This window comes from Argentina anserina, chromosome 7, assembly GCF_933775445.1.
Source record: "Argentina anserina chromosome 7, drPotAnse1.1, whole genome shotgun sequence".
Lineage (NCBI taxonomy): Eukaryota > Viridiplantae > Streptophyta > Magnoliopsida > Rosales > Rosaceae > Argentina > Argentina anserina.
The window spans coordinates 9738360-9765447 of NC_065878.1; the positions used below are offsets into that span (position 1 = coordinate 9738360).

At 38.3% G+C, this 27088-nt stretch overlaps 1 protein-coding gene and 2 pseudogenes across 1 annotated transcript; 2 read left to right on the forward strand and 1 right to left on the reverse strand.

Annotated features, from left to right (window-relative positions):
• Positions 1-101: 101 nt before the first annotated feature.
• On the forward strand, positions 102-10492 carry LOC126804167 (NAD-dependent malic enzyme 62 kDa isoform, mitochondrial). Its single transcript, XM_050531941.1, has 19 exons — positions 102-378; positions 623-719; positions 1403-1521; positions 2275-2442; positions 2523-2651; positions 3468-3528; positions 4433-4536; positions 4662-4745; positions 5012-5118; positions 5805-5916; positions 6709-6822; positions 7111-7176; positions 7568-7640; positions 7738-7824; positions 8419-8473; positions 8561-8632; positions 9304-9366; positions 9473-9587; positions 10208-10492. The coding sequence occupies exons 1-19, from the start codon at positions 193-195 to the stop codon at positions 10280-10282; spliced, it is 1887 nt and encodes a 628-aa protein (XP_050387898.1). The 5' UTR covers positions 102-192; the 3' UTR covers positions 10283-10492.
• A 1125-nt stretch (positions 10493-11617) lies between these two features.
• On the reverse strand, positions 11618-25500 carry LOC126802516 (protein WHAT'S THIS FACTOR 9, mitochondrial-like; annotated as a pseudogene).
• Positions 20018-21102, forward strand: LOC126803546 (plant intracellular Ras-group-related LRR protein 6-like; annotated as a pseudogene).
• Positions 25501-27088: the final 1588 nt, after the last annotated feature.

Sequence of the window (27088 nt, forward strand, 5' to 3'; positions counted from 1 at the left end):
CTTTTGGCCTTTACCTTTCACCATTTGGCTTTTCCCTCACCAAAATTACCCAACAAAATTGGGGGACTTTTTTGTCATTGTTTCAGTCTCACAGTCGCCAGTCTTTGAGTTCCAGATGCATCCCCTTGATTGATCTCTCTTCCTTTCTTCTTGGGTTCTTCTTGTTCCTGTTTCTTCTTTGAACTCGACGACATGTCGCACTTCAACTCCCCGATGAGGCTGTCTGGTTCTCTGCTCAGGCAGTTGAAGAACAGAGTCAGAATTGGCAGCAATCCCCTGCTGTCGCAGTCCAGATCCTTCACCGCCATCGAGGGCCACCGACCCGTCATCGTCCACAAACGCAGCCTCGACATTCTTCACGACCCTTGGTTCAATAAAGTACCCTCTTCATCTCTCTCCTCAGTTCAATTTCCTTGTGATTTTGGAAGTTAGTATTTGACTTGTGATTGTTTGTGTGGGAAGAAAGAAAGAATCAATTTTGGTTTATGGGTTTGTGTTTAAGTGTGGTGCTTGATCATGGGGTTGTGTGTTTACTTGTGTTTGTGTTTTTATTATGTCCTTGTTTTCCAGTTTTGCTTTCGTTGGATTTAAGAGGAGTTTATATTTGGATAAATTTTTGTAGGGGACATCTTTTTCCATGACAGAACGAGATCGTCTTGATCTTCGTGGACTTCTTCCTCCAAATGTGATGACATCCGAGCAGCAAATTGAACGCTTCAGTAAGTTTATACTTGTCTAAGTGCTTTGGCTGCTTTGAAGTCAAGGCTTTTTGATGATGTGATATGACACTGTCTTAGGTTGAGTTTTTTTTTTTAGTCAAAGTAAGACCCAAGGTGTGTGATATAATCTGTTATGGTTTGTATTTGCGGTCATTGGTTTGATTTTGAGTGGTGTCTGTAATCAACTGATCCATTTTCCTCAATAGTGCAGTATTCGGGAATAGTTTAAAGAATGCTAATTTCTTTTCTGATAGTTCCAAACATGAAACATAGGAGGGTTCCTTTGATTCTGTGATTGCTTATAAATTGACTTCAACATCCAAGGATTATAGGACTCAATAGTTGGCGTATTGAGTATTTCCCGGTGAAGTTTACAAAGTCAGACAGAATCAATCAAACAGATTATGTAATTACCCAGCTGCAACATGAGTATATGTTGAACTACTTCTATTTCGGGTTCAAAAGCATTGCTATGTGCCTATGTGCATCAAGTCATGAATTTTAGACTTCAAGTGTAGGAGACCTTTTTATATAATTTAGGATCTTTTAGCAATATGCTGAAGGACTCATTCTTACCTTTTAGTAATATATTATTCTCTGCTTCAATCATATTTTTGAATGCTCTAGAACACCTCATTGTCTTTTAAATCCACCACTAACTATTGACACTTGTTAATTGACAGTGACTGACCTGAAGATACTTGAACATAAAGCAAGAGATGGGCCATCTGATCCAAATGCTCTGGCAATGTGGCGGATACTAAACAGGTTGCATGACAGAAATGAAACAATGTATTATAAAGTAAGTTTCAAACTCTTGTAATTATCGATATAATGTTGAGGTTTCTGCCATAGCTGAAATTGGTATGTAGCATTTGTCGTCTCTAGATGATAGTTTGAGATATATGCTACCAATGGAGATAATGTGTCTTGATCTATCCCTAAATCTCATGAGAAATTTTTTTTATGATATCTCACTCTGCTAGTCTGCTTCATCTGATAGGAAAAACATCTCCATTTTACAAGACCATGTAGAGATTTATGTATTCATATGTTAGAGTATTTGGGCTTAGTAAGAGTGTAGGTTATTATTTTTCAATTAATGAATTTGAAAACTAGAGTGTGAATTCGAGTTTTGAGTTTTGAGAGTTGTGATTTTATTTTCTGTTTCTATTGTTGGAGACTTAAGTCTTCTTACCTAAAGAAAAATGCTTGAAAAAACAAGGGAAGACAAATAATTTGTTGCTTGTAAGATGTCAAAACATATTATCCTCGGTGATGTGTAGAATCTTAACTTAATTTCAGCAGAATCTAGTCAGCCAATAGTGATCCAGTCTGCATGATTAAAACTTCCTTTACACTACCAAGTCTCATCCATTTATAGAATCAGCCTGGTCGATTTCTGCTTGTTTTGGGTTGGAATGTCTACAAGATTATCAGCTCTGTAACACATGCATGTACATCTTTCTTTGCTTGCCATGCTGCTGGGGTGGGTAATGTTTCATTGATTAATAGATCATATATTATAATAATGTTTCATCTCTGAATTGGGCAGGTTTTGATTGCCAAGATTGCTGAATATGCACCTATAGTCTACACTCCTACTGTTGGACTTGTCTGCCAGAATTACAGTGGTTTGTTTAGAAGGCCCAGGGGAATGTACTTTAGTGCGGAAGATCGTGGAGAAATGATGTCTATGGTTTATAATTGGCCAGCCGATCAGGTTTTTAACCTCTTTCAGTTGCCCAATCAATTCTTTACAATCAAAACCTGATATGATTGAAACATGGTATTTATTTGCAGGTTGATATGATTGTTGTTACGGATGGGAGTAGAATATTGGGTCTTGGAGACCTTGGAGTCCAGGGAATAGGAATTGCAATCGGGAAGTTGGATTTGTATGTTGCCGCTGCAGGAATAAACCCTCAAAGGGTAATCTACTGCCCACTTCACATCTGTTATTCTCATGTCTCAGATTTTAATTTTGTTTGTGATGTGTTTCTTTTTTCACCATTTGCATAAAAAATAAGCAACACAGTTTTTTATTCCTTTCAGTAGGATTTGAAGTAATGTATTGCAAATATTGCATCAAATGCCCCAATTTATCAAGGTGATCCTTGTATGTTGACAATTATAGGTAAATCAATCTGACATACCTTGTTATGTGTATACAATCCTTCTAGCGTATAGTTTGGGTAGGACTAGTTCGTATTTTGCATTTGCATTGTGCTGACTTCTGAGATTTCCAAAGACACTCCACAGTTTAGGAAAGAGTATATGTGTACCTCACTTCCTTTTCAAGATATGCCACATGAGGACATTCAAGGAGATAACTCCTCTCAAAACTTCTTTTTGGGGTCCATCTCTGACGCATGTTAGGGACATTCATATTCTTTTTAGATGGTCAACTGGTCTGTACTTCTTTGTATCATTAGGAATCTTTGTTATAAAAGAAAAATAGAATTGACAATGGTGCTCTTGTTAGAATAGAGGAGACTTACATTTTCGAAAGTTCAAGCACCAAAGGGTAATTATTTTTTACTGCTGGGTCATATGACAAGCAATCCCTTATACTGATCACAAGAAGGAATTTTCTATTGTGAGAGCTCTTGTATATGTGGCTTTAGTCTTTATTGGTTACAGGTGGTTCTGCATTGTTTGGTCATTATATTCATCACTTCATTTGGAGAACATTCATGTTTATTGTATCAAACATCATGTTCATTTCTAATGTTCCATACAATATAGGTACTACCTGTGATGATTGATGTTGGAACTGACAATGAAAAGCTGCTAAAAGACCCCTTGTGTAAGTGTTTCCTCACCCAGTTGGACAAAACATATTTTGTACAGGTACCACATTGTAAATATGGTGTTATAATACAATACATAACTCATGATATTATATTCACAGTTATATATTACATTTTTTTAAATTTATTTATTTGAAGCAATATAAAACATCTAAGAGGACAGCTACCCTTTAGAAGGGTATGAAACTATGGGCTGGTACGTGACAACATAATAGGCGCTTAACCTTTTGGTTAAGTACTCATACTGCTGACTTTTGAGGAAAAGAAATCCGTTCATATTGATGCCTTTATTGCCTTTATTTGATGCCAGCTATATCTGCAAGTTTGATTGATGTTATAAACTTGCATGAAATTATATATTATTTTTTGTTCCTCCATGCATTGTAGACTAATTAGAGCCCACGGAATTTGTTTTTAAATATACTGATCATAATGAAAAGGTGTATTCCACTTTTGCATTCCAAGGAAGGACAGTGCTGCATTCCAGTAAAAAATGAAATGGTTACAGTTTTGGAAAAATGAGAGCATGAAAAATCTAACCCAATATGCTACAGTCGAGAATGATACTTTTTGATTAGGACCCATTCATTTAATTGGATTTTCTATTCTGTTTATCTGATCAAACGTATCCGTAATCAGTTTGTGGCGCTGAGATGTAGAAGTAAATGGAAAGACAAGAAAAATGGTTTATACCACGGCTCAAAGGAAAGACAAAAAAATCTATTCTTGATAACCAGCTATGTTAAAGACATTTGGAATATTTGATGATTCAGTGCCTTTCTCTGTTTGTATAACCTGCCTTTTGACTTTCTCAATTCTGTGTATAGTTCTCATAGTATTTCTCTCGTGTATGTTGATATGATCACGAGAGCTCAATACCATTTTATTGTATGTTCTTAGATTTGGGATTGCAAAGACACCGTCTTGATGGTGATGAGTATCTTGCTGTTATCGATGAATTCATGGAAGCAGTTTTTACTCGTTGGCCGCATGTAATTGTACAGGTAATTTGGACTGTCATATATGTTTACTAGGTAACTAGAAGTTGGACTTTGTCAATGTCCCTTTTTCACTTTCTACCCCTCCCCACTCTTCTTTTCAAGATGCTTACATTATTGTTTTTGTCCAGTTCGAAGATTTTCAAAGCAAGTGGGCATTTCAGTTGTTACAGCGCTACAGAAATACTTTTAGAATGTTTAATGATGATGTTCAGGTGATTGACTTAGCTTCTGATTCATTTGGTAGGATCTGATTGTCTTTAATGTTTAACTATTGGATTGTCTTGCAGCAAAGTTTCTCCATCCATGAGGATATTTAGGTTCAAAATAAAGGACTTCCTATGGACATTTTATGTTGGACACTTGACATTACATTACATCTCCGTGGGCTGATTACCTTACTTAGGTTTTGATTTATGGAAATAAAGATTTTCTTCCATTTTGGATTTTTGGTTTTATGTCAAGTCAACTATGCTTACAGGGTACAGCAGGAGTTGCAATTGCTGGACTTTTAGGAGCTGTGAGGGCACAAGGGAGGCAAATGATTGACTTTCCCAAACAAAAGATCGTTGTTGCAGGAGCTGGAAGGTTAGTACTTATTTATGGAACTGTTCATTTTTGAACACCAAAGGAGGTGAACACAGTTATGGTCTGAGTACACATTGATGGAGTGGCAACAATTAAATGTATCTGCATAGTTATACTTATGTGAATGGCGAAAGATTACTTATGACTTGATTTTCTGGCATCATTACGCTTTCTTGTTCAAGTTTTTTAATGATGATTTTCAAGTAATTGCTATATTAAACTACATGATGTCCATGAATAGTGTCTTTGAGATATAATGTACATGACAACAATTCATGGTCTTGATAACATATATACCACATGTGTTGCGGTATTTCTATGGTTCCACTCTTATGTTATGTCCTTTTCGTCTAATTATGAAATGTCTCACATTAGCTTTGTTCTCCTTCTTTAGACAAGAAAATGTAAAACTATTATACATTTAGTCTACAGAAGTTTGTCTGAGTGAATTAATTGCTGCTGATTGCACCAACAACTTGAAAGCAACAGAGGCCATTTAGTTAGTCTGTCAAGATATTATATTTTGTTGTTTTAAAAAAAAATTAGGAAGGGTTATGTGTAATTTTTAGTGAGTTTCTCGTTTACAATTGCATTTATGCTGGTTTATACTGCAAATGAGGGTAAGGACTTACTGTAGAAAGAATTAATTATCAAGCTCTCATTGCTTAATCTTTGTACTGCTGCAGTGCAGGAATAGGTGTTCTAAATGCTGCACGGAAGACAATGGCAAGGATGTTAGGAAATAATGAACATGCATTTGAGAGTGCAAGCAGACAATTTTGGGTGGTTGATGCCAATGTGAGTGCTCAAGCAATCCAGTAGAAGTCATATACTCTCCACTCTTAAGTCAGAGATCTCTTCACTTTTTTGATAAAATATTTCTAGTCGCTATTTCTTTTCTTAGGGATTTCTTAGTTAATTTTTTTTTACTCCTTGTATGAGGATCTTTTTTTTTTTTTCAAGAAATGCTGGGAGAGAGTCAAGCTCTGGGCATCACTTTGGACTTTAACTTCTGAGGATTTTAGGGATTATTGTCTTTCTTCTATCATTCTTAATTGGCAAGCAATTGTAGTTGAAGCCCTAAAAGCCTAATTCTTGAGTTAGCATTACAGATGGACTGCTACGCCTCTGTTCTATGCTGTCTCTTATAAATTCAAAGCAGATTCCTATTCCCCTTCCTTGTATATTGCCTTTCGTTTTGATAAAAACATGTTCCTTAAAAAATATATATATATATATATTTTTTTTTTTTCAAGTAGTGAGAAACATTAGGAACTATATTCTTACTTTGGGATGCAAGATACGTGACAATGGCAGACTTCAGACAAACAATAGAAAAGACTAAAGAAGGTTTTTTTTAGTTTGTCTCTGTAATACCACTTTCATATTTCCAATTAACTTAATATAGACTTTTTTTTGTAGCTTGGTTTATTCATATAACCTAATGGTGCCAGATGGCTTTCTCGTTTTACATCTACTTTTCATACTCAAAACAGTGAATCTTGAGACTGAAGGACTTTGTCACATTGCCCATTTGAAATGCTTCGCTACTAGCTAGCAGGATAATTAAGCTGGCTGTCATGTCTGCAGGGTCTGATCACAGACGAGCGTGAAAATATTGATCCTGATGCTCGTCCATTTGCAAGGAAAGCCCAAGAAATTCACCGCCAAGGATTGAGGGAAGGTGCAAGCCTTGTGGAAGTGGTATGTGAATTTGCACGAGTGATTTCATCAACTTATGCATACAAGATCACATATTCAATAGTTCTTGCTAAAAATAAGTTAACAACTTATTAACAAACGATTAATAGTTATATTGTCTTATTTCACATGTTACATTGGAGGGAATAGAACTGACCTTACCTTATCAGACTGAATTCTCTCTCTCTCTCTCTCTCTCTCCGGCCAAGCAAAGATGTGTGTCTGATTTTAGTATACCTGTCATTTGTTCAGTACACTAATGATCATGTCATTGTAATTTTTCTAATCCAGGTCCAACAAATTAAGCCTGATGTTCTTCTCGGACTTTCTGCAGTCGGGGGACTGTTCTCAAAAGAGGTATATTCTTAAATCATTCTCTAAATCAACTGGTTTTCTCTGAGGCTCAATAAAGTTACATGGCACATTTCACAAAGTGTATATTTTGGTTGGCTGAAAATGGTTATATATGTTGTCCTTGTTCATGCATAAAATTGGATGTTTACAAGTTATTTATGTACTAAAGTAAAAATCCAATGTAGTCTCCATTCAATACTGTTAGGTGTTTTATTTCTGTAGCAGAGTAGTGTGCTTTTGTATTCCAAGCTTGAAACATGATGAAGAATGGTTTTTGTTACAAAACTTTTGAAGTTCTCTCCCTGTCTCCTTTCCTCGCCCCTTCATCTCAGTATTCTGCTAGGACTAGCTACTTCTTCTTTAGAAATTGACGTCAAGCAGATATCATTTTTAGGTGTTAGAGGCCCTTAGAGGTTCGACTTCCACTAGACCAGCCATATTTGCGATGTCAAATCCAACAAAAAATGGTAAGTATTATATTTTATTTTTATTTTTGGTTGGAAGTGAAAATTGGGATTGAGTTCAGATGAGTTCATGATGTTGACTTATGCTTTCTCTTCCTAGCTGAGTGCACTCCTGAAGAAGCATTCTCCATTGTGGGGGATAATGTTGTTTTTGCAAGTGGAAGTCCTTTCAATGACGTAGATCTCGGTATGTGTTTAGGAAAAAAAAAATGGTTTGTTTTTACTTTGATATAATGGTTTGTATTACTCATGAGATGCATCTCAATATGTTATCATTGTGGTTCTGGCTCCTGAAAACAACATTACTATGCATCTCATTATCTGTTTCATTTCTAAAAAAAAGAGAAGAACTGGCCTCTATTTTAAGTGAGGCTAGAAAAATACAAAGTAATCTCAAATACTTTTTGTGAGATTACCTCCTTTGTGAGCTTTACCAACCCATTGGCCATTTCTTATTAGTCAAATAGAAACAGAGAAAGACTTATATCCAGTGATAGAAGAAGATTTCTCTCAGCTCTGTTGATATATTAAAATAGCCAATTAAGTTTTTGTTCGATAGGCTAGGAGAACCAGTTGGGCCCATGGATTGCTCCCATGTCGTCTGGGTTTGAACCCCTCATGGTACCTACCTATCTACCTACCTATGCTAGAGATTTATGTCTTCTAAGATTGTATGCTTCGTGGAGGCCCCAGCTTCGACCCTCGAAGCTGAAGATGGACACATTTAATTCTGCAAAGAATTTCATACATGTTTTACTAAGTAGATTTCTATTTTTCATAGGCAATGGCCATGTTGGGCACTGTAACCAGGGTAACAACATGTACCTTTTCCCAGGGTTAGTAGTCCTTTTCACTTTCAATCTTTTAAAGGGATCCAAATGTTTAATTATCTGGTTTTTCTAAATTGTCTTCCCTTCATGCAGTATTGGACTTGGTACTCTCTTATCTGGCGCCAGAGTTATCTCTGATGGCATGTTACAGGCCGCAGCAGAGTGGTATTTCTCATAAACTCCTATGAATAATTATGAATAATCACTGCAGACCTTCAACAGTTTGAGCTGAACTTAGAAATGAATTCAAACCTGTAAATTTTAAACAATTTTTTGAAAACTTCTAGGATTTGAATTACTATCACTGAGTTTGTTAATTTAAATAATTAATTGGTTAACAATGTTAATTACAATGGGGGAGGGTCAAGGTCTGTCTCCGGAAATGCAAAACCTCCATGAAAGAACGAACAGTCAATTCCTGTTAACTAAGGAAGTTATATGCTTACCATTATTGCATACTTGAATAGTTGTGACACCTATCTTTTGTATGGTGGAAGTGAAAATGTTGGAGGAATTGAAAGGGTAAGGCTTAATCTCGTACAGCAATTGTATTTGGACTGGAGGAATTTTAGGATACTATGGAAACTGCATCTAATTGCAGAGAATGCCAAAGTATTAAGAGAAGGATGCATTTACTTGCTTCCTATCATTAAATCTATATGTAGATAAATTTTATCCCTATTATGTTGAATTCAAAGTGGGGAATCACTTAAGAGTTATTTCATGAGTATATTTTTTTCCATCATATATTATCATATGCACTTTTGAGTTAAATTATATTCAAGAGACTTTGCTTTAAGTTCCTATGAGTTCTGACAGTTGATTTAAAACTACAGCCTAGCTGCATATATGACAGATGAGGAGGTTCTGAAAGGGGTTATATACCCTTCAATATCAAGGTACAGATTCAATAGCTGTCATATATCTAGGGTTTCTCCACTGTATATCTCCATTCTGGAAATGATAGGTTTCATGTCATTCAACTGATCTGATTCATATATGCAGCATACGGGATATAACGAAGGAGGTGGCTATTGCTGTAATAAAAGAAGCACTAGTTGAGGATCTAGCAGAAGGGTACCGTGAAATGGATGCCCGAGAGCTCCGGAAACTTAACCAGGTATATATGCTTCAGCATCATCGGCCAAGTTACCCTAAACCCCACTCTCCTGATACTCCTATACTGAATATTGTCAAAATCTCCTCGATGCCAATCTAATTGTTCTTTTTCAACCAAAAAAAATGAAATTTTTCCCACGTATGTCATGGAACTTGGTACGAGCGTTGCTCTTGTGGTTTTTGCAGTCTCAGTCCATAGTCAGTTCCAGACTCCAGAGATAATAGCATGATTTATGTTTAATTATAAAAAGAAGATGATAAAAGAATTTTTTTCACCATACAAGTTAGCAAGTGAAAAGGGAGTTAACATTCACATCAAAGCTTGTCCAAATTATGCTGAATAATACTAAAGGTGGGATTTCTGGAATGCAGGAAGTGAGGCCCGAAAGGATGTTATGTTTAAAAGAATTTCAAATTTCTGAACATGAGTTGTTGCTATAAAGGATGCTAAGTTTTCTTATCTAATTAGAAAACAAACAAAGAATGAGAAAAGCATATATCGGGAGCAGTAATTAAAATCTGTAGATTAAAGCACGTATATGTTTAACAAGTTTACTCATATTTGTCAATGCTGCGATTAATTCTGGATTACTAAGTCATTGATTTTACCGTGGACTGTAGGAAGAAATCGAAGAATATGTGCTAAACAACATGTGGAGTCCAGATTATCCCACACTAGTTTACAAAAAGCAATGATATATCCATCATCGAGAATATAATGATAGTTTTGCTGTATGTATCAATTATTTTGGTCCAATTAGACGTTTTTGCATGTTGCTCTTCACTTTGAGCATGTATCCTATGACTTTCTAAGTTTCTATAATGTCATTGTGGCTCCTCTGCCATAGAAGACAAATATTTTGTTCATAATTAAGAATTGTTGAATCAGCTGTGGTGATTTCTTTTTGCCACCCAAGCTTCTTCTTTGTTGACTGATTTGTAAAGCATTTCTACACTTGGTTTAGCTACTAAAGAACTACCTAAGTATTAATCATGGTTTTTTATTGTGATGATCGCCGGCCATATATTTCGATATTTCCTTTGCTAGGCTGTTATTCAATTGGTCAGATTTGCTTTAAAGAGCTCAAGAGGTTCCGGAAATTTAAAGAGATGACAGCAATCAAGCCCCTTCTATTGCTTCAGAAACACCAATTTCAACAGGCTCATTCACACATCCAACAATCATAGTTGCAAATCTCACAATGTCTTTCTAAGATGGATGTTGCTGATGCATGTCGGTAAACATGTTTGAGGGCAATATGATAGCTTGAGGCTCGAGCTAAATTTATTCCAGTGACTTAGAAGTCGAATAGTCACATCCTTAATTTTCCAATATTATACAGAAGGCTGAAAATAGATAACCACCCATTGAGTCACCGCAAATTGACTCCATGACATTCCGGCCTATAATCAACACAAGAAAAAACTTTCCAACGATATATGCCACTTTGTTTGGTTCATGAGATTGGAAAAGAATGTTCAGTCCCAGTATAGTAAAGCTATCATGTCCTCTACTATCGGCCAATTCTGATTCAGAAGATATTAGAAGCTCTCCTGCTTCTGAGCAGTCGGGTTCTACAATTACTGGAACTATCGTTGCGCCTAGAGCGAAATGCAGACCGGCATTCAAGTTAGCAGGTTTGCGGTTAAGGGAGACCAAAATGGGAAAATCCCAACATTAGGACTGCACAAGCACCCATAAGTTCTCCATTCGAATTTCTGATGACCGTTTGACCCCCCTCAAACTTCGTTGCCTGCTTCTCATCTACAACTCAGTTACTTGTAAAGTCCTTGGGCAGAACAGAAAACATCTCTACATATTTGCTTCTCAAAAATCATCAGGACGAGACAGTTGATAGAAAAATCGTCGGACTTGTGTGAGTGCTCTAACGTGCCAACGGTTGTTTATTACATTTCACTGAGACCAAACAAAGATAGCAAATAAACCTATGTTTAAGGATGACTTAAACTCTAGGAGGTAAGGTTGGAAACTTCCTTAATGAATAAACATCTAAAAGGCAGCATGAAATGAGGACTCTTCTTGTTTCTTGCAGCAAAAGCAAACAGGTCTAGTTGACATTTTCCTTGTAAATAAATATGCTCCGGCTACAACGTCAGAAAGGGTATCTGAAGCAGCTCTCCATTTATAGAAGATGAATTTATTTGGAGTTTCCATGTTCCCAAATGTAGATCAAAAGCTCCAGCACTGTAACCATCAAACTCACATTTTCAAACATATATATCTATATGAAAGTGCAGAACCGCCACAGAAACATTTGCAAATCTGTTCTGATTAAAGTTATATCAACCAAGTGACCCACAATTTTATCTGCAAATCTTATATGCATATATCCAAAAATGAAATACACTGGTCCACAAATAGAAAGATCCTTCAAGTTAATGGAAAGGAAACTGTGTATGTACAAAAGTGGAATTAACAAAGGTAATACATAGGAAAGGGAACTGCATATATACAAAACATTATCTAAATCAAAATGAGATTTATGGAGAGAAATCAAATGAATAAAAGAATGTATGTTATGTATCAAGGAATCAATGCAATGAAGAAGCAGCTCTAGAAACAACCGGACCATGACAAGGCAAATTTTCTATAACACAACAACTTGCCTTGTCAAATCTCAACATGACAATAAAAATTGAAGCTTCTTCAAAGAAACAGTGAGAGTTTGTCAATTTGGAAGTGTAAATTTCAAAAGCTCCACCATTTTTTTTTTTGTGCTTATAGGTTCTGGTTACACTTCGTTAGTCTTAAAACTGTCAGAGAAGTTATGATGACGAAAACAAAACACCATGAAGAGATTAAGTGCCAATGTGAGCTATTAAAAGAACCAATTACAAAAATAAAATTAACTTTTAGACATGAATTAGATTCAATTTATAGCAGCTTTCACAACTAGTATGCTTTTAAAACAGCTCCCCATTCACCACTTCTATTTTACCCGTGACAAATAGAACACAAAATAAGCAAAATCTAAATGGAAGGTTTAGGACAGATAGTAATTAAATATAGAGATTAGCACATACTTGCTCATTGTCTTCAGGTAATCAACATAACCCATTGAAGCATAACCCTCGTACATTTCCAAGTGATTGTTAAACTGAGTAATCAAAAGGATTGCTGCCAAGACAATAACGATCATACAGGGGATATTAAAATTCTAATAATGGTATGAACTAGGAAACTAGAAAGAGAAAACAAAAGTGCCAAATGAATATCTGATCCATGTCCATAGATCCTAAATTTCCGACCAAACATGTGTATCTGATTTCGCCGCACACATATTATGAAAAGTATATGAAAATTCTTTGCATAAGTTTAAGCAGAAAATCAAACAAATAGAATATATAGAATAATAATGATATAGTCATAAAAAATAGTAATAATATAATCCTTTATATCTGATACTCTCATGCTGACCAGGCTCACAACTTGTTGCAGATGCATTGCAATTGTTTATCAATTTCATTGTCATTTTGAGAGAGTTACGATAGATAACATTGACACATTCTTCACCAAAGAAAAAAAAATGTGGACCACATTTAAAACATAAAGCAAGAAAAATAAACAAAAGCACAGCAAAGAAAATCCACAGGCAGAAAAAGAAAATTCAATCACAAAATCCCATATAAGCTACACTTGCAGAAACATACCTAAATCATCTACATAATCCTGAATGCTTTCAATCCCTAATGCATTTAAATGATGTAATCACTTGAATGAAAAACCAACATACAGCACAAACCACTGAACAAAGTAAGAATGTCAATATTTCCCATACCAGAACAGCAGAACCATTGTGTGCTTAAAGGACCAAGCCAATCCTGTGCAAGAATCTATGCTTGCAAAGCCAGATCTCCGTGAAGGCAAGTCGGGATGCTCTTCTTGTAAGGCATGACCTTTAAATTAGATTAGTCTCCGCAACAAAAGGCTCTGAGATGACATTCTCTAACACACCCTAATTCATTAAGTCCTGGTTGTATCCAGTGATAATACTATGAGAATGATAATTCAAAATAGTGCAATTTAAGAGATGAAGGAGATCCATCAAACACCATTACCAATGTCCAATAAAGTGCTTGTATAACATTCAGAACACTCCCGCTGATCCTACTGTAGACACATGAAATTTAATGAAGTAAATCATCTTCATTAAATGATTAAATCGACTAAGAACCCGATAAAATTACACACGTGACCCAAAGGCCAACAAAGTTAGTGCGGATCCGAATAAAACTCGTGTCAGCACATAAATGGATGATCATAATCGAAACTACGTGATTCCGACTTAAATCGAAAATTAAATGTCATTGACGATTCGAAATGGTACTCAAACATTTGATTAAATTAATAAATATTTTTAACAGTTATAATTAAAGAAATATTATTATTTTAGTGTCATTAAAATATTATATAAAAAAAAGTCTTGACACTATAAATACACCTTCCAACATGAAGAGGAGGGGACTTGAGAAGAAGAGAGAAAATCACTTCAGCAAGATCACTCTCGAGAAATCTCGAAGTCTCTCAAGTCCACGAAGAATCATCAAGCTACCAAATCGCTCGTTCTTCATCAAATCCAAATCCAAACTCAAATTCTCAAGATCAAGTGCATGTCACCCTTGAGCCAAGTTACATACGGAGATAGAATTAGAGGAGTTCACAAAGATTGTAACCTCGCGCTTGATTATCAATCAATTATATTTTATTTGTACACGTGTTTGCATTCTTATTTGTTTTCAGATTCTCATTCTACAAATTGGCACGCCCAGTGGGACCTTTTTGGCCTCTCATCTCTTCTCCGTAGAAATCTTCAAATTCGTTTGTGCGATGGATTCCAAGAACAACCAAGCTGTTCCATCGACGAAATCCAAGTTCACAACCGCGAGGTTAAGCGGAGAGGCCGAGCCGGTCAAGAAATCCAAACAAACATACTTCAAATTAAGGAGTGAACCGATTGCCCTTGTCACCCAGAGCGTGGCTAGAGCTCAATCCACGACATTTATGGCACTTGCTAGTAAGCCTCGTCAACCAGTCATCACCTTGGAGAGCTTGGGAGCAATAGAGCATGCCTCTCAAAGTGGGAAGAAGCAAGTGTCAAAGAAGAAGGAGCCAAAGGAGCAATCTCCTCTACCCGTTCATGATGATGGCCCTATCCTGGAAGATGTTTTCTCTGATGACGAATCAAGCATGGTATCATACCATGGAAGTCCCAAAGAAGATGGCGATAACTTTCATTCTATGACGCATGAGTCATTTTCTGAAAATGCGCATGTCTTGGTGATGGGGACATCCACAATCGAGAAGCAACTCTCCAATATGTTGGAGATAGTTGAAAAGCTCACCCGAACGGTTGAAGAAAAGGACGTGCAAATCGCTGAGCTCTATAGCAAGTTGGAAGATCACGATGATGAGAACTCCACCAAAGGGTCGCCTGGCAGAGCAAAGTAAATGAAAAGGGAGAAATGTCCAAGAAGAATGACGACTCGCTTGGTTCCTTGTCACTCCAGCAATTGCAGGACATCATCACTAACTCAATCCGGGCTCAATATGGAGGTCTTTCTCGTGACTCCCTCACTTATTCTAAACCTTACACTAAGAGAATCAACAGCTTAAGGATGCCACCGGGGTATGAGCCACTAAAGTTCCAACAATTTGAAGGTAAAGGGAACCCGAAGCAACACATCGCCCACTTTGTGGAGACTTGCAGTAACGCTGGGACAGAAGGCGATCACTTTGTCAAGTAGTTTGTTCGCTCGTTGAAGGGAAATGCCTTTGAGTGATATACAGACCTAGAGTCGGAGTATGTTGACAGTTGAGACCAGATGGAGCGCGAGTTCCTCAATCGATTCTCTAGTGCAAGGCGGACGGTGAGCATGATGGAGCTAACTAGCACGAAGCAACGGAAGGATGAACCCGCGGTCGACTACATCAATAGATGGCACTTACTTAGCCTTGATTGCAAGGACCGACTATCATAGGTGTCAGCCGTTGAAATGTGCATCCAAGACATGCACTTTGATTTGCTATACATCTTGCAAGGAATCAAGCCTCGTTCTTTCGAAGAGTTGGCTACTCGAGCCACGACATGGAGCTAAGCTTGGCAAGTCATAAGGGAAAGAATGAGTCCCTGGTTGACCAACGAAAAGACAAAGTCTTCAGAAATAGATTTGACAAGATTGTGAAGAAGCCTTCCAAAGAATCAATGGTCATCAATACTGCTCCGGTTAATATCTCTACGCGGGATAAGGAGTTCAATAAGGTGGAACCACCTCGAATCTACGATAGGAGTAAACACACGTTGAAGGAGATGGAGCGAAAGGCGTACCCTTTCCCAAACTCTGATGTGGCGGGCATGTTAGAGGATCTGCTCGAAAACAAGATAATAGATCTTCCAGAGTACAAGCGTCCAGAAGAAATACATCGTGTCAACGATCCGAAGTATTGCAAATATCATCGCCTCGTTAGTTACCCTATAGAGAAGTGCTTTGTTCTCAAGGATTTGATAATGAACCTCGCCAAGCAAGGGACGATTGAGCTGGATGTTGACAATGTTGCTGAAGTCAATTGCACTACCGTAACATTCGGGTCGTTCGAAATTGAAGTAGACGAAGCTCCTCCAGAACTTGAAGACAGGGGGCAAGCCAATATGGACGAACTTAAAGAGATTAACTTGGGAACAGAAGGAGACCCAAGACTTATTTTTGTGAGTGCGTCTTGGGAACATAAGAGAAAGAATATCTCGATCTGTTGCTCGAGTACAAAGATGTCTTTGCTTAGAGGTACAAAGAAATGCCCGGCCTAGATCCAAAGGTAGCAGTTCATCGACTTGCTTTCAAACCGGAGGCTCAACCAACCAAGCAAACACAAAGACGCTTTCGAACAAAACTTATTCCTCAAATTGAAGCAAAAGTTGATAAGTTGATTGCCGCAGGCTTCATTAGAGAGGTTCAATATCCCAAGTAGATCGCAAACATTGTTCCTGTCAAGAAGAAGAACAGACAAATCCGTGTTTGTGTAGATTTTCGTGACTTAAATGAGGCGTGTCCAAAAGATGATTTCCCTCTGCCAATCATAGAGCTCATGGTGGATGCTACAACCGGGCATGAGGTTTTGTCATTCATGGACGGATCATCAGGTTACAACGAGATAAGGATGGCCTTAGAGGATGAGGAACTCACTGTATTTTGAACTCCCAAATGAATTTATTGCTATAAGGTCATGCCAGAGCTAAGAAATTTGCGCGAGCTGAAAAGCCTCTAAGGACGACTTGCCTTCATCAAACGATTCATATCAAACCTGGTGGGCCGTTGCCAACCATTCAGTCGACTCATGAAGAAAGATGTTCCATTTGTATGGGATGAAGCTTGTCGCAATGCCTTTGAGAGCATAAAGAAATAACTGGCGAATCCTCCGGTGTTGGGTGCACCTATCACCGGAAAACCTCTTATCCTTTACATCGCGGCTCAATAAAATGAAGGCAAAAAGGAGAAAACCTTGTACTACTTAAGTCGGACCCTCACCGGACTTGAGCTAAATTATTCGCCAATAGAGAAAATGTGTCTTGCACTCGTCTTCGCAATTCAAAAGTTGAGGCATTACATGCAAGCTTACACAATACACTTGGTGGCTGGAGCCGATCCAGTTAAGTTCTTATTATCTAAACTCGTTCTAACCGGGCGCATGGCTAAGTGGGCGTTACTGTTGAACCAATACGACATCATATATGTGCCCGCTAAAGCAGTGAAAGGACATGCGTTGGCTGACTTCCTGGCAGACCACCCTATTCCAACGGATTGGGGAATCTCAGATGACTTCCCAAACAAGGAAGTCTTCCTTGCAGAGGTCCTCCCTACTTGGAAGATGTTTTTCGATGGCTCATCTAGGGCAGATGGAGCAGGGCGGGTGTTATCTTTGTCTCTCCACAAAAACAAATATTGCCTTATTCTTTCACTCTTGGGGAACTGTGCTCCAACAGTGTCGTAGAGTACTAAGCGTTGATCATGGGATTGCAAACATCGTTAGAAATTGAAATCCAAAGTCTCGAAGTGTATGGAGGCTCGAAGTTGGTGATTGATCAACTGCTCACTAATTACGAGGTCAAGAATGAGGATTTGATACCTTATTTCCAACTCGCCACACAACTCTTGAAGGGCTTTGATAATGTTACACTCATACATGTGCCACAGAAAAAAAATCAAATGGCAGACGCATTGGCAAACTTGGCGGCGACTTTGGCATTGTCTCGAGACAAAATTTTGGACATCCCAATTTTCCAAAGGTGGGTCATGATCACAAAGCTTTTACTCCAATATGCCAGTTCTCATATAGTGTCAGTTTACACCATTGATATTGAAGATTGGAGGCATCCTTTTACACCACCTGAGCTGTTGCATCTGACAATTGCTTCGCACCCATTCGATGTCTGGGGAATGGATGCAATTGGACCCAGCACTATGAAATCATCGGCTGATTATATGTACATTCTGTCGGCCACTGATTCATTCTCAAAGTGGGCAGAGGCGATACCGCTCAAAGAAATAAAGAAAGAAAATGTTGTGGATTTCATTACGGGAAGCATTATACAACGCTATGGTATACCACGGTGCATCATCACAGACAATGCCAAGTATTTCTCGAATACAGCAACAAAAAAGTTGAGCAAGAACTTCCACTTCAAACTTCACTTCTCTTCGATGTACAATGCCCCGAAAAATGATTTGGCAGAAGCATTCAATAAAACACTTTGTAACATTCTGAAGAAAACTATCAGTAAAAAGCAGAGGGATTGGCATGAGAAATTGGGTGAATCTCTCTGGGCTTATAAAATGACGTATCGGACAGCCACAAATGCTACACCTTATTCTCTCATCTATGGTATCAAAGCCGTGTTACCATTAGAGAAAGAAATTCCGTCATTGAGAATCGCTTTGCAAGTAGGTCTCACAAATGAAGAAAATGTCAAGTTCCTTCTTCAAGAGTTATAAGCTTTGGATGAGAAGGGGCTTGATGCACAACAACACTTGGAATGTACCAAGCTCGGATGTCACACGCCTTCAACAAAAGTGTTCGACCACGGTCATTTCAAGTTGATGATTTAGTTCTTGTTGTTTGAAGACCCATCATTATGACGCACAAGACTGACCCCAAATTCAAGTCAAAGTGGGATGATCCTTACGTCATCAGAGAAGTATACACCAATGGAGCTTACAAAATTATGGTGGAAGACGGTTTGAGGATCGGTCCCATTAACGGCAAATTCTTGAAGAAGTACCATGCTCTAAAACGTCAAAGTATGCTCCACACTTGCATGAGCTTAAATTGCATAAGGCACCCAAAAAAAAAAACAACAACAAAGAAAAACCCTTGAACTATGTGATGACTTGATTCCTACTTTAGAAGGATACGTAAGCAGCTTGAGAATAACAACTTTAAGTTCAGTCACATCAAAATAAAAATAAGGGTTTGTCTGCCAATCATAGAGTAAATTCTTATTGCACTGCGTAAGTCCACTGCAAGACGGGAGTTGAGCTGCCATATAATGAAGCTTTAAAAGTGAATGGCCCAGTAAGAGAGGGATATACGGTTAAGGTGGTGTCATCATGTTGCTCATCTTCAACATCGTCGAGGATAGTGATTGTCCCGTCCTTGAAACTCCTGAAAGCTGTCATACTGAATGTGATGCGTAAAGCCTAAAACGCTTTTATTGAGTGCTGTCAAGTCTATGAAATGAGAGCAGTCAAGCAATTAGGTCGTTTACGTTTTTCAAACTCTTGAAAGCCGCCATGCTGAATGTGATGCGTAAAGCCTAAAACGCTTTTATTGAGTGTTGTCAAGTCTATGAAATGAGAGCAGTCAAACGATTAAGTAGTTTAGGTTCTTCAAACTCTTGAAAGCCGCCAAGATGAATGTGATGCGTAAAGCTTAAAACGCTTTTATTGAGTGTTGTCAAGTCTATAAATTAAGAGCAGTCAAGCGATTAGGTCTTTTACGTTATTCAAACTCTTAAAAGCCACCGTGGTGAATGTGATGCGTAAAGCCTAAAACGCTTTCATTGAGTGTTGTCAAGTCTATGAATTGAGAGCAGTCAAGTGATTAGGTCGTTTACGTTCTTCAAATCCGCCAGAAATCAACGTGTTTCGAAAACAGTCAAATGGCTAGATCAACCGCGACTCACAAATTGTCGTCAAAATCCTACAAAAAAATATTTAAAAAAGGGGGTCAAAATCAGACCATGATACTCCTAAATAAAATTAAAAATAAATAAATATGCAAATAGAAAGAAAGACGAAAAGCATTTGTGCCTACACCATAGAAGCCACTTCTCCCCCAAATTGGTTCACGGTTCTTATTTCTCATGAGATGAAATCACTAAAGCAAGAAAACAAGGGCAAACTCAAATGCAGATCTAAATGGATCGAGTCATCAAAGCCGCGAGAGCATCCGGTTCTCTCAACCTCTCTAATCACTCTCTGAAGCTCGTCCCCGATGAGGTCTACAAAAGCGTCAACGTCGTCGACGAAGACGAGAAGTGGTGGGAGACTGTGGAGCTACAGAAGCTGATTCTAGCTCATAATGAAATGGAGGTACTCAAAGATGAGCTGAGGAATTTGCCTATGCTGATTGTGCTCAATGTCAGCCATAATAAGCTCTCTAAGCTCCCGGCCGCAATCAGAGAGCTTGCAATGCTAAAGTCGCTAAACGTGTCGTTTAACTTGCTTGGGAAGCTGCCGGAGGAGATTGGATCGGCAACTGCTCTTGTCAAAATTGATTGTTCAAATAACCAGTTGAAGGAACTCCTAAGCTCGCTTGGAAGATGCTAAGATCTATTAGATTTCAAGGTGTCAAACAATGTTGTCATCAGCTTGCCAGAAGATCTAGCAAACTACTCAAAATTAATGAAATTGGACATGGAGGGAAATAAGCTCACAAATCTATATGAGAAGTTGATTGGATCGTGGACAATGCTTACAGAAATTAATGCATCAAAAAATATGCTCAGTGGAATACCAGACAATATTGGAAACCTTTCTCGTCTGATCGGCTTGACCTTCACCAGAACAAAATTTCAGCAATCCTTGTTTCAATTGTTAGTTGTTCTTCACTTGTGGAAGTCCACATGGGGAATAATGCACTCTCTACGTTACCTTCAGAGATCATGGCACTTTCTTCCCTTGGAACTCTAGATCTGCAATCAAACCAGTTGAAGGAGTATTCAGTGGACGCATGTAATTTTCATCTTTCATTATTGAATCTTTCAAATAATTCATTGTCTGAATTGCCCTTTGAATCAGGCAAGATGACTACCCTACGAAGACTTTTGCTTACTGGAAACCATATACGAACTGTTCGAAGCACATTGGTGTCGGGACCAACTCCTACTTTATTAAAGTATTTGCGGAGCAGGCTTTCCCAGAGTGAAGATGTTGAAGCTATAACTACAACAAAAGAAGAAATTGATTGCAGAATAGAAATTGGAAATCGGGTTGGAAAGTGAGCACGCCACCATGTGTAATGTGTTATATGTCGGAATCAATCAATTACAGAACCAAAGCAAATGACATTGTCGGCAAGCTATCATGGCTAGACATTATGGTTACATGTAATAGTAAAAGGGTTTGTAAAAAGGGTTTATAAAAAGTTAGCATTGCTGTGTAAAAAGCTAGCATTGAAGATGATTACATGTAACAATAAAAGGGTTTGTAAAAAGTTCACATTGTCGTGATTCACTTCATTCTTGTTTAGGTGGGTATTGCGTGCTCAATATTCAAGCTATCATGGCTAGGCATTATGCCTTTGGTGGACTGAAAGAAAAAGCTGACATATATTGTTAAAGCTATCATGGCTAGGCATTATGCCTTTGGCAGACTGAAAGAAAAGGCTGAGGCTATGTTGAAGGTGATGATTGAACTAGTCTTAAGGTAAATCATCGAAGACAATGGAGAAACAGCTGCCTATGAAGCATGAGCATGTGATATATTGTAGACTATCCAAGAGGCAACAGAACTTGTATGAAGACTTTATTGCTAGCTCGGAAACACAAGCAACTCTGGCAAGTACCAACTTCTTTGGAATGATAAGTATAATAATGCAACTTCGTAAAGTTTGCAATCATCCTGACTTATTTGAAGGTCGTCCAATTGTTAGTTCCTTTGATATGAATGGTATATACATGTAACTGAGTTCTTCAATATGTTCTATGCTTTCGCCTGGACCATTTTCTATGATAGACCTCAAGGGGTTGTGGTTTCTATTTACTCATCTAGATTTTAGCATGACATCTTGGGAGAGCGATGAAGTTAAAGCTCTTGCTACCCCATCAAGTTTGATCAAAGACCGTGTTAATCTGATGCATATTGAAGATATCAGTGGGTTCAGACATCATAAATATTGTAACAAGGTCCATGAGATGAATATTTTCGAAAACATTCAGAAGTCATAAGGAAAGATTACTACAAAATCTGCAGAACCTCAAAAGCTAGCTCCACAAATTCTCAAAATCAAAGTGCATACTTCAAACTGCGCTTGTGACGACGACATGTCTGCAACACGACTTAAAGGGAAGCATTTATAAACACATGAAATTTAATGAAGTAAATCATCTTCATTAAATGATTAAATCGACCAAGAATCCAACAAAATTGCACACGTAGCCCAAATGCCAACAAAGTTAGTGCAGATCCGAATAAAACTCGTGTCAGCACATAAATGGATGATCGTAATCGAAGATACGTGATTCCAACTTAAATCGGAAATTGAATGTCATTGGCGATTTGAAATGGTAATCGGACATTTGATTAAATTAAGATTTTTTTAACGATTATAATTAAAGTATTATTATTATTATTATTTTAGTGTCATTAAAATATTCTATAAAAAAAGAAGTCTTGACACTATAAATATCCCTTCCAATATGAATAGGAGGGGACTTGAGAATAAGAGAGAAAATCACTTGAGCAAGATCACTATCGAGAAATTCCAAAGTCTCTCAAGTCCACGAAGAATCATCAAGCTACTAAATCGCTCGTTCTTCATCAAATCTGAATCCAAACTCAAGTCCACGAAGAATCATCAAGCTACTAAATCACTCGTTCTTCATCAAATCCAAATCCAAACTCAAATTCTCAAGATCAAGTGCATGTCACCCTTGAGTCAAGTTACATACGGAGATAGAATTAGAGGAGTTCACAAAGATTCTAACATCGCGCTTGATTATCAATAAATTACATTTTATTTGTACACGTGTCTTGCATTCTCATTTGTTTTCAGATTCTTGTTCTACACCTACAACATACCTAGTCAAGGGCAATTATATTCTAAGTTCATAATCAATTAAACTTCCATCTCAAGTGTCAATCATAACTCAAAAATCAATTGAATGAGGAACCAAAAATTAAACAAACTTCTGACTCTTTACCTCTTTTTCATTCATCTGTAGAAGAAAACACATTCATAGCCAAAACATACAAGAGTGGTTGTACTGGAGCTCCACTTATGGTATAGATCTTGCATAATCAAATTCTTATAAACAAGCACATTATAAGAAAATCGGTTACTGAGAACACTCCCCGTCTCTTTGGTCTACATTACCAGAATCCGAACCAAAGTCCAGATTAGAGTTCCCTACATCTCTTTGGTCTACATTCTCAGACTCCAAACTCAAGTCCACCTTCGTACTCTCTCTATTTCCTCTATCTTTAATCATAGGTTCCAGATCCAGCTCCTTATTCCCACAACCAGCTAACTGGCCATTCACTCTCCTATTCTTCAAGATGGAGTCAGCAGTGCTCATCAACCTAATATACTTCTTCCTCACTTCCAAAAGTGGATGCTTCTCAACAGCAGACTCATCACAGTAACCCTCTTTAAGAATTGCCGTACAAGTCTTCTTCCTACAAGACAGATAAAAAATCTCAGGATGTCTCTCGAATGCTCTGTGCAGTTTCTGCTGGAGTCCCAAATACTTCTTGACACACTTGATCTTCTTCCTCTCTGCTGAATGCTCAACAAATAGACTAAGCAACTCATGAAGAAGCCCCACAACTCGTTTCTCAGATGCATCAGTATCCGGCTGTAAATGTGAAAAATCCTCATACGGTGAAACATAGGGGAGACTCTGAAACTCTTTTAACCAATCTTCAATCTTGTTCCTCAACCTCAAACCCTTGGAAGGGAAAAGCGGGAACCCAATTGCCTCCATTGACCCTCCAAAATACACCCCTTTTTTCATTGCATTCCTTTGCACCACAGACAAGAACTCTTCACCACTGTCAACAGCTAATCCTTCTAACCCATCTTCCATTGTCACGAACCGAAAAGATCCATCGAGATTCTTTTCCGGGTAGTGCAGAAAATCCTCAGGCAAACCCAAATACCACTCCATCCCCTCAATAATTTTCAAAGGCAAAACCTTTTCTTTACTCATCAAGATCAACTTTTTCAGCCTATCCCTCAAATCCTCCCTACAATCCTCATACCCTCTTCTCTTCCCTATCAATCTCGGCTGCTTCTGGGGTCGGGGTCAATTTGAACCAGGGATAATTGTATTCCCCAGAGAACTCCGCAAAAACTGATGGAAACTCCTCAAAAAGGTGGCAACTTTCATGGGTACATCTAATGCAAAACCCTTTTTGGACACTTGATAGATTGGGATACAATCTTTGGGATCCTCAGCAATGCAGTTCTTGAGATTAATGATGGGTTTAAGCACTACGGACTTGTCAATGTGCTCAATGTTGTCAAAGTACGAGTCTTTCTTCCATTTCATATAGACATTAACATAGTGTTTGAGCCTAAAATAATACTCCGGTATTATATAGACTACTTAGGCCCGTGGACTGGATATTTGGGGAAAGTATATCACAAAACAAGATTATCTGCCGTATTGGAATAGATTTAGGGGACTATCGCCGTATAGAATCTGAGTTGATTAAGGAAGGTGAATCTAAATCAACTAGGAGGTTCTTAGGTCTTGATTCGCAATAAAGAACAATTTGTTTTCTCTAGATAAGGAGGGTTGAATGCGCAGAATAACACACGCAACGTCAAACAAACTATCGCGCAACCGCATAGTCAAAGTCTCCCCACGGAGCAAAAGTCCGATTAGATTCAGCAACCAAGTCTCCCATCGGAGCGGAGCTACCCAGATGCACGCCTCGCGCTACATGTAGCAACAAGTCCGATTAACTTCGGCAATTCGAGTCAAGTCCATCGAGTCGCTAGCCTAGCTTCTAGCAAACCCAAAGCCTGCACTAGTCAGCAAATTTCATTCGCGAGAGAGTCCTGCTATTAACGGCACAGTATAAGCTCTGCTTTTCCCCAAACGGTCAAAAGTAAGATCGACCATCTACTTGAGGTGGAGTGAAAGGTACCTAGAAACTCCGGTTGTGTATAGGTCATTCGAACTTCAGCGGTTTATCAGCAACTGCGGAGCAATCGTCTGAGAGGAAGACAGTACGTGGAGCGCGATCATTGTCAAACAAAGCAACAGTTGTACCTAACTCGAAGGTACTGGCACGCCAGCAAAAACAGAGAACGAATGGCTGAACCATCTAGAGTTCGGCACCGGGGCTTGCTGATTGTTCTCTGAGGAGGATCCGTTTTCCCAGGTCGAACACATAGCCGGATTTCTGGGTGTAAATGTAAGCAGGGTTTTGGGGTTGGTACAAACAAGAAAATATTGACTTTTGATGAGGGGAGAGTAGCTTTCTGAGGGTTTTGGAAGTGGGTTTGTTCAGTAACATTATAGGGATTTAGGATATAGTATCTATGGGGTTGAATAGAATCAATTAAATTATGGTGGATTTGCAAAGTTAGAGATTGAGGAGGAGTACCGGGTAAGAGGGAGAGATGTGGCTGCAGCGATGGCTTGACATGGTTTCAGTTCAGTTCCAATAATCTCTCAGTTTAGTTTTCAGAGTCTAAAGACCACGGGGACGAGAGGAGGCCACTCTCAGTCCCTCACTCCCTCGACCACACTTGTTTATTCACCGGATAATCAAATTTCAACTCAAAATTTTAAATATTTCACTTTTATCTTTAAAAGTAAAAAATAATAATAAAATAAAACATATTTAACAATAAATAAAATAAAGTATTAAACTCATGCAACACCTTCAAGAACTCGTCATATGACCGTTTGGTACTATTTTCATGCATATTGTATTCTAATTACGGTCTTTTATTCTTAATCTTCAATATTGTCACCACATATAACTATATAGTCTATATATATAACTATACATCTATAACTATATATATATAACTATATAACTCTATGTATATATCTATATATATATATAATTAAAATATGGCTTCTTATAAAAAGTCTTTTTTGATACCTAAAACTGATTAGATCCACAACCGAGATGGAGCCATCCCAGGAACCCAGAAGCGAAGCTATCCCTCCACACACAAGAATCCATCTCAGGATTAGAACCTACAATACAATAACCATGGAGGCCACACCTAGTCTAACTCTTAAGTCGGAACTAGAGGCTCTGAATATTGGAAGGAGTAATGCCCTTTCTTTTTCACCTGGAATTGAACTGTAAGAGAACCAATCCATTGTCGAAGAACAGGTGTCGGTGGCTCTTGTGTGCCTCATTTATGCTGGTGTCATACCTTACCATATTGTGCTGAACACTCATAAAAGCCGTGGGATTACCCCCCCCCCCCGAACCGTACAAGATAGTTACCACCTATCATACGACTTTCTAACTTCACTTCTTTTTCTAGTCGTTCCACTCTATCGATCGGGATATGGTAAGATGATGATGATGTTTAATCTAGGGGCTAAAGACTAAACTTGGGGTTTAAGGGGGGTTTAATTAGGAAAAAGTCGAGTACGAAGATTTCAAAATTAGAATAAAGTCAGTTTGCTAATTCTCTTATAGCGTTGCCATTAAAATTGATAATATTTACAAAGCTACCACTGAAATAACCCGTAGACCAGAGCTTTTGATTTCTCAATTCAACCAGCAAGACTGTAAGACTACGCCTTTGCTTGCTTCAGTCGGCGTTGATACGAAGCCCGCACCAGAGGAGAACTGATTGGCGAAGCGCGCCGCTTCCAAAATCGACGAAAGGCTCTGGTTGTACTACCCCCAACACATTCACGAGCAAACGAAGTCACTGATCCAATCAAGTAAAGGCTGACCTGGTTTGGTGGATCTCGCATCTAGAAGTCAAGAGATCTCGCGCCGTCGCTCCATTCCTCCATATCATTACGATACTCTCCGACAGAGACCGCGCGTCGTCGAAGCTCCAAACCCAATCCACATCCTCGCTCATCCTCTAATACTTATGTAGCCACCTTTGTTAATTTTGGCCGGAGTAGGAGCCAACTTGGGTTGAGCTTTCGTGGCGGAGATGGAGCGAGTGGAAGTAGTTGCTGGAGGTAGCCGTCGCCAAAAACACCAAAGTCGGTGAAGATGGTCAGCAATGGGTGCACACAATAGCTTTTGGGTGTCCACAGAAAATTG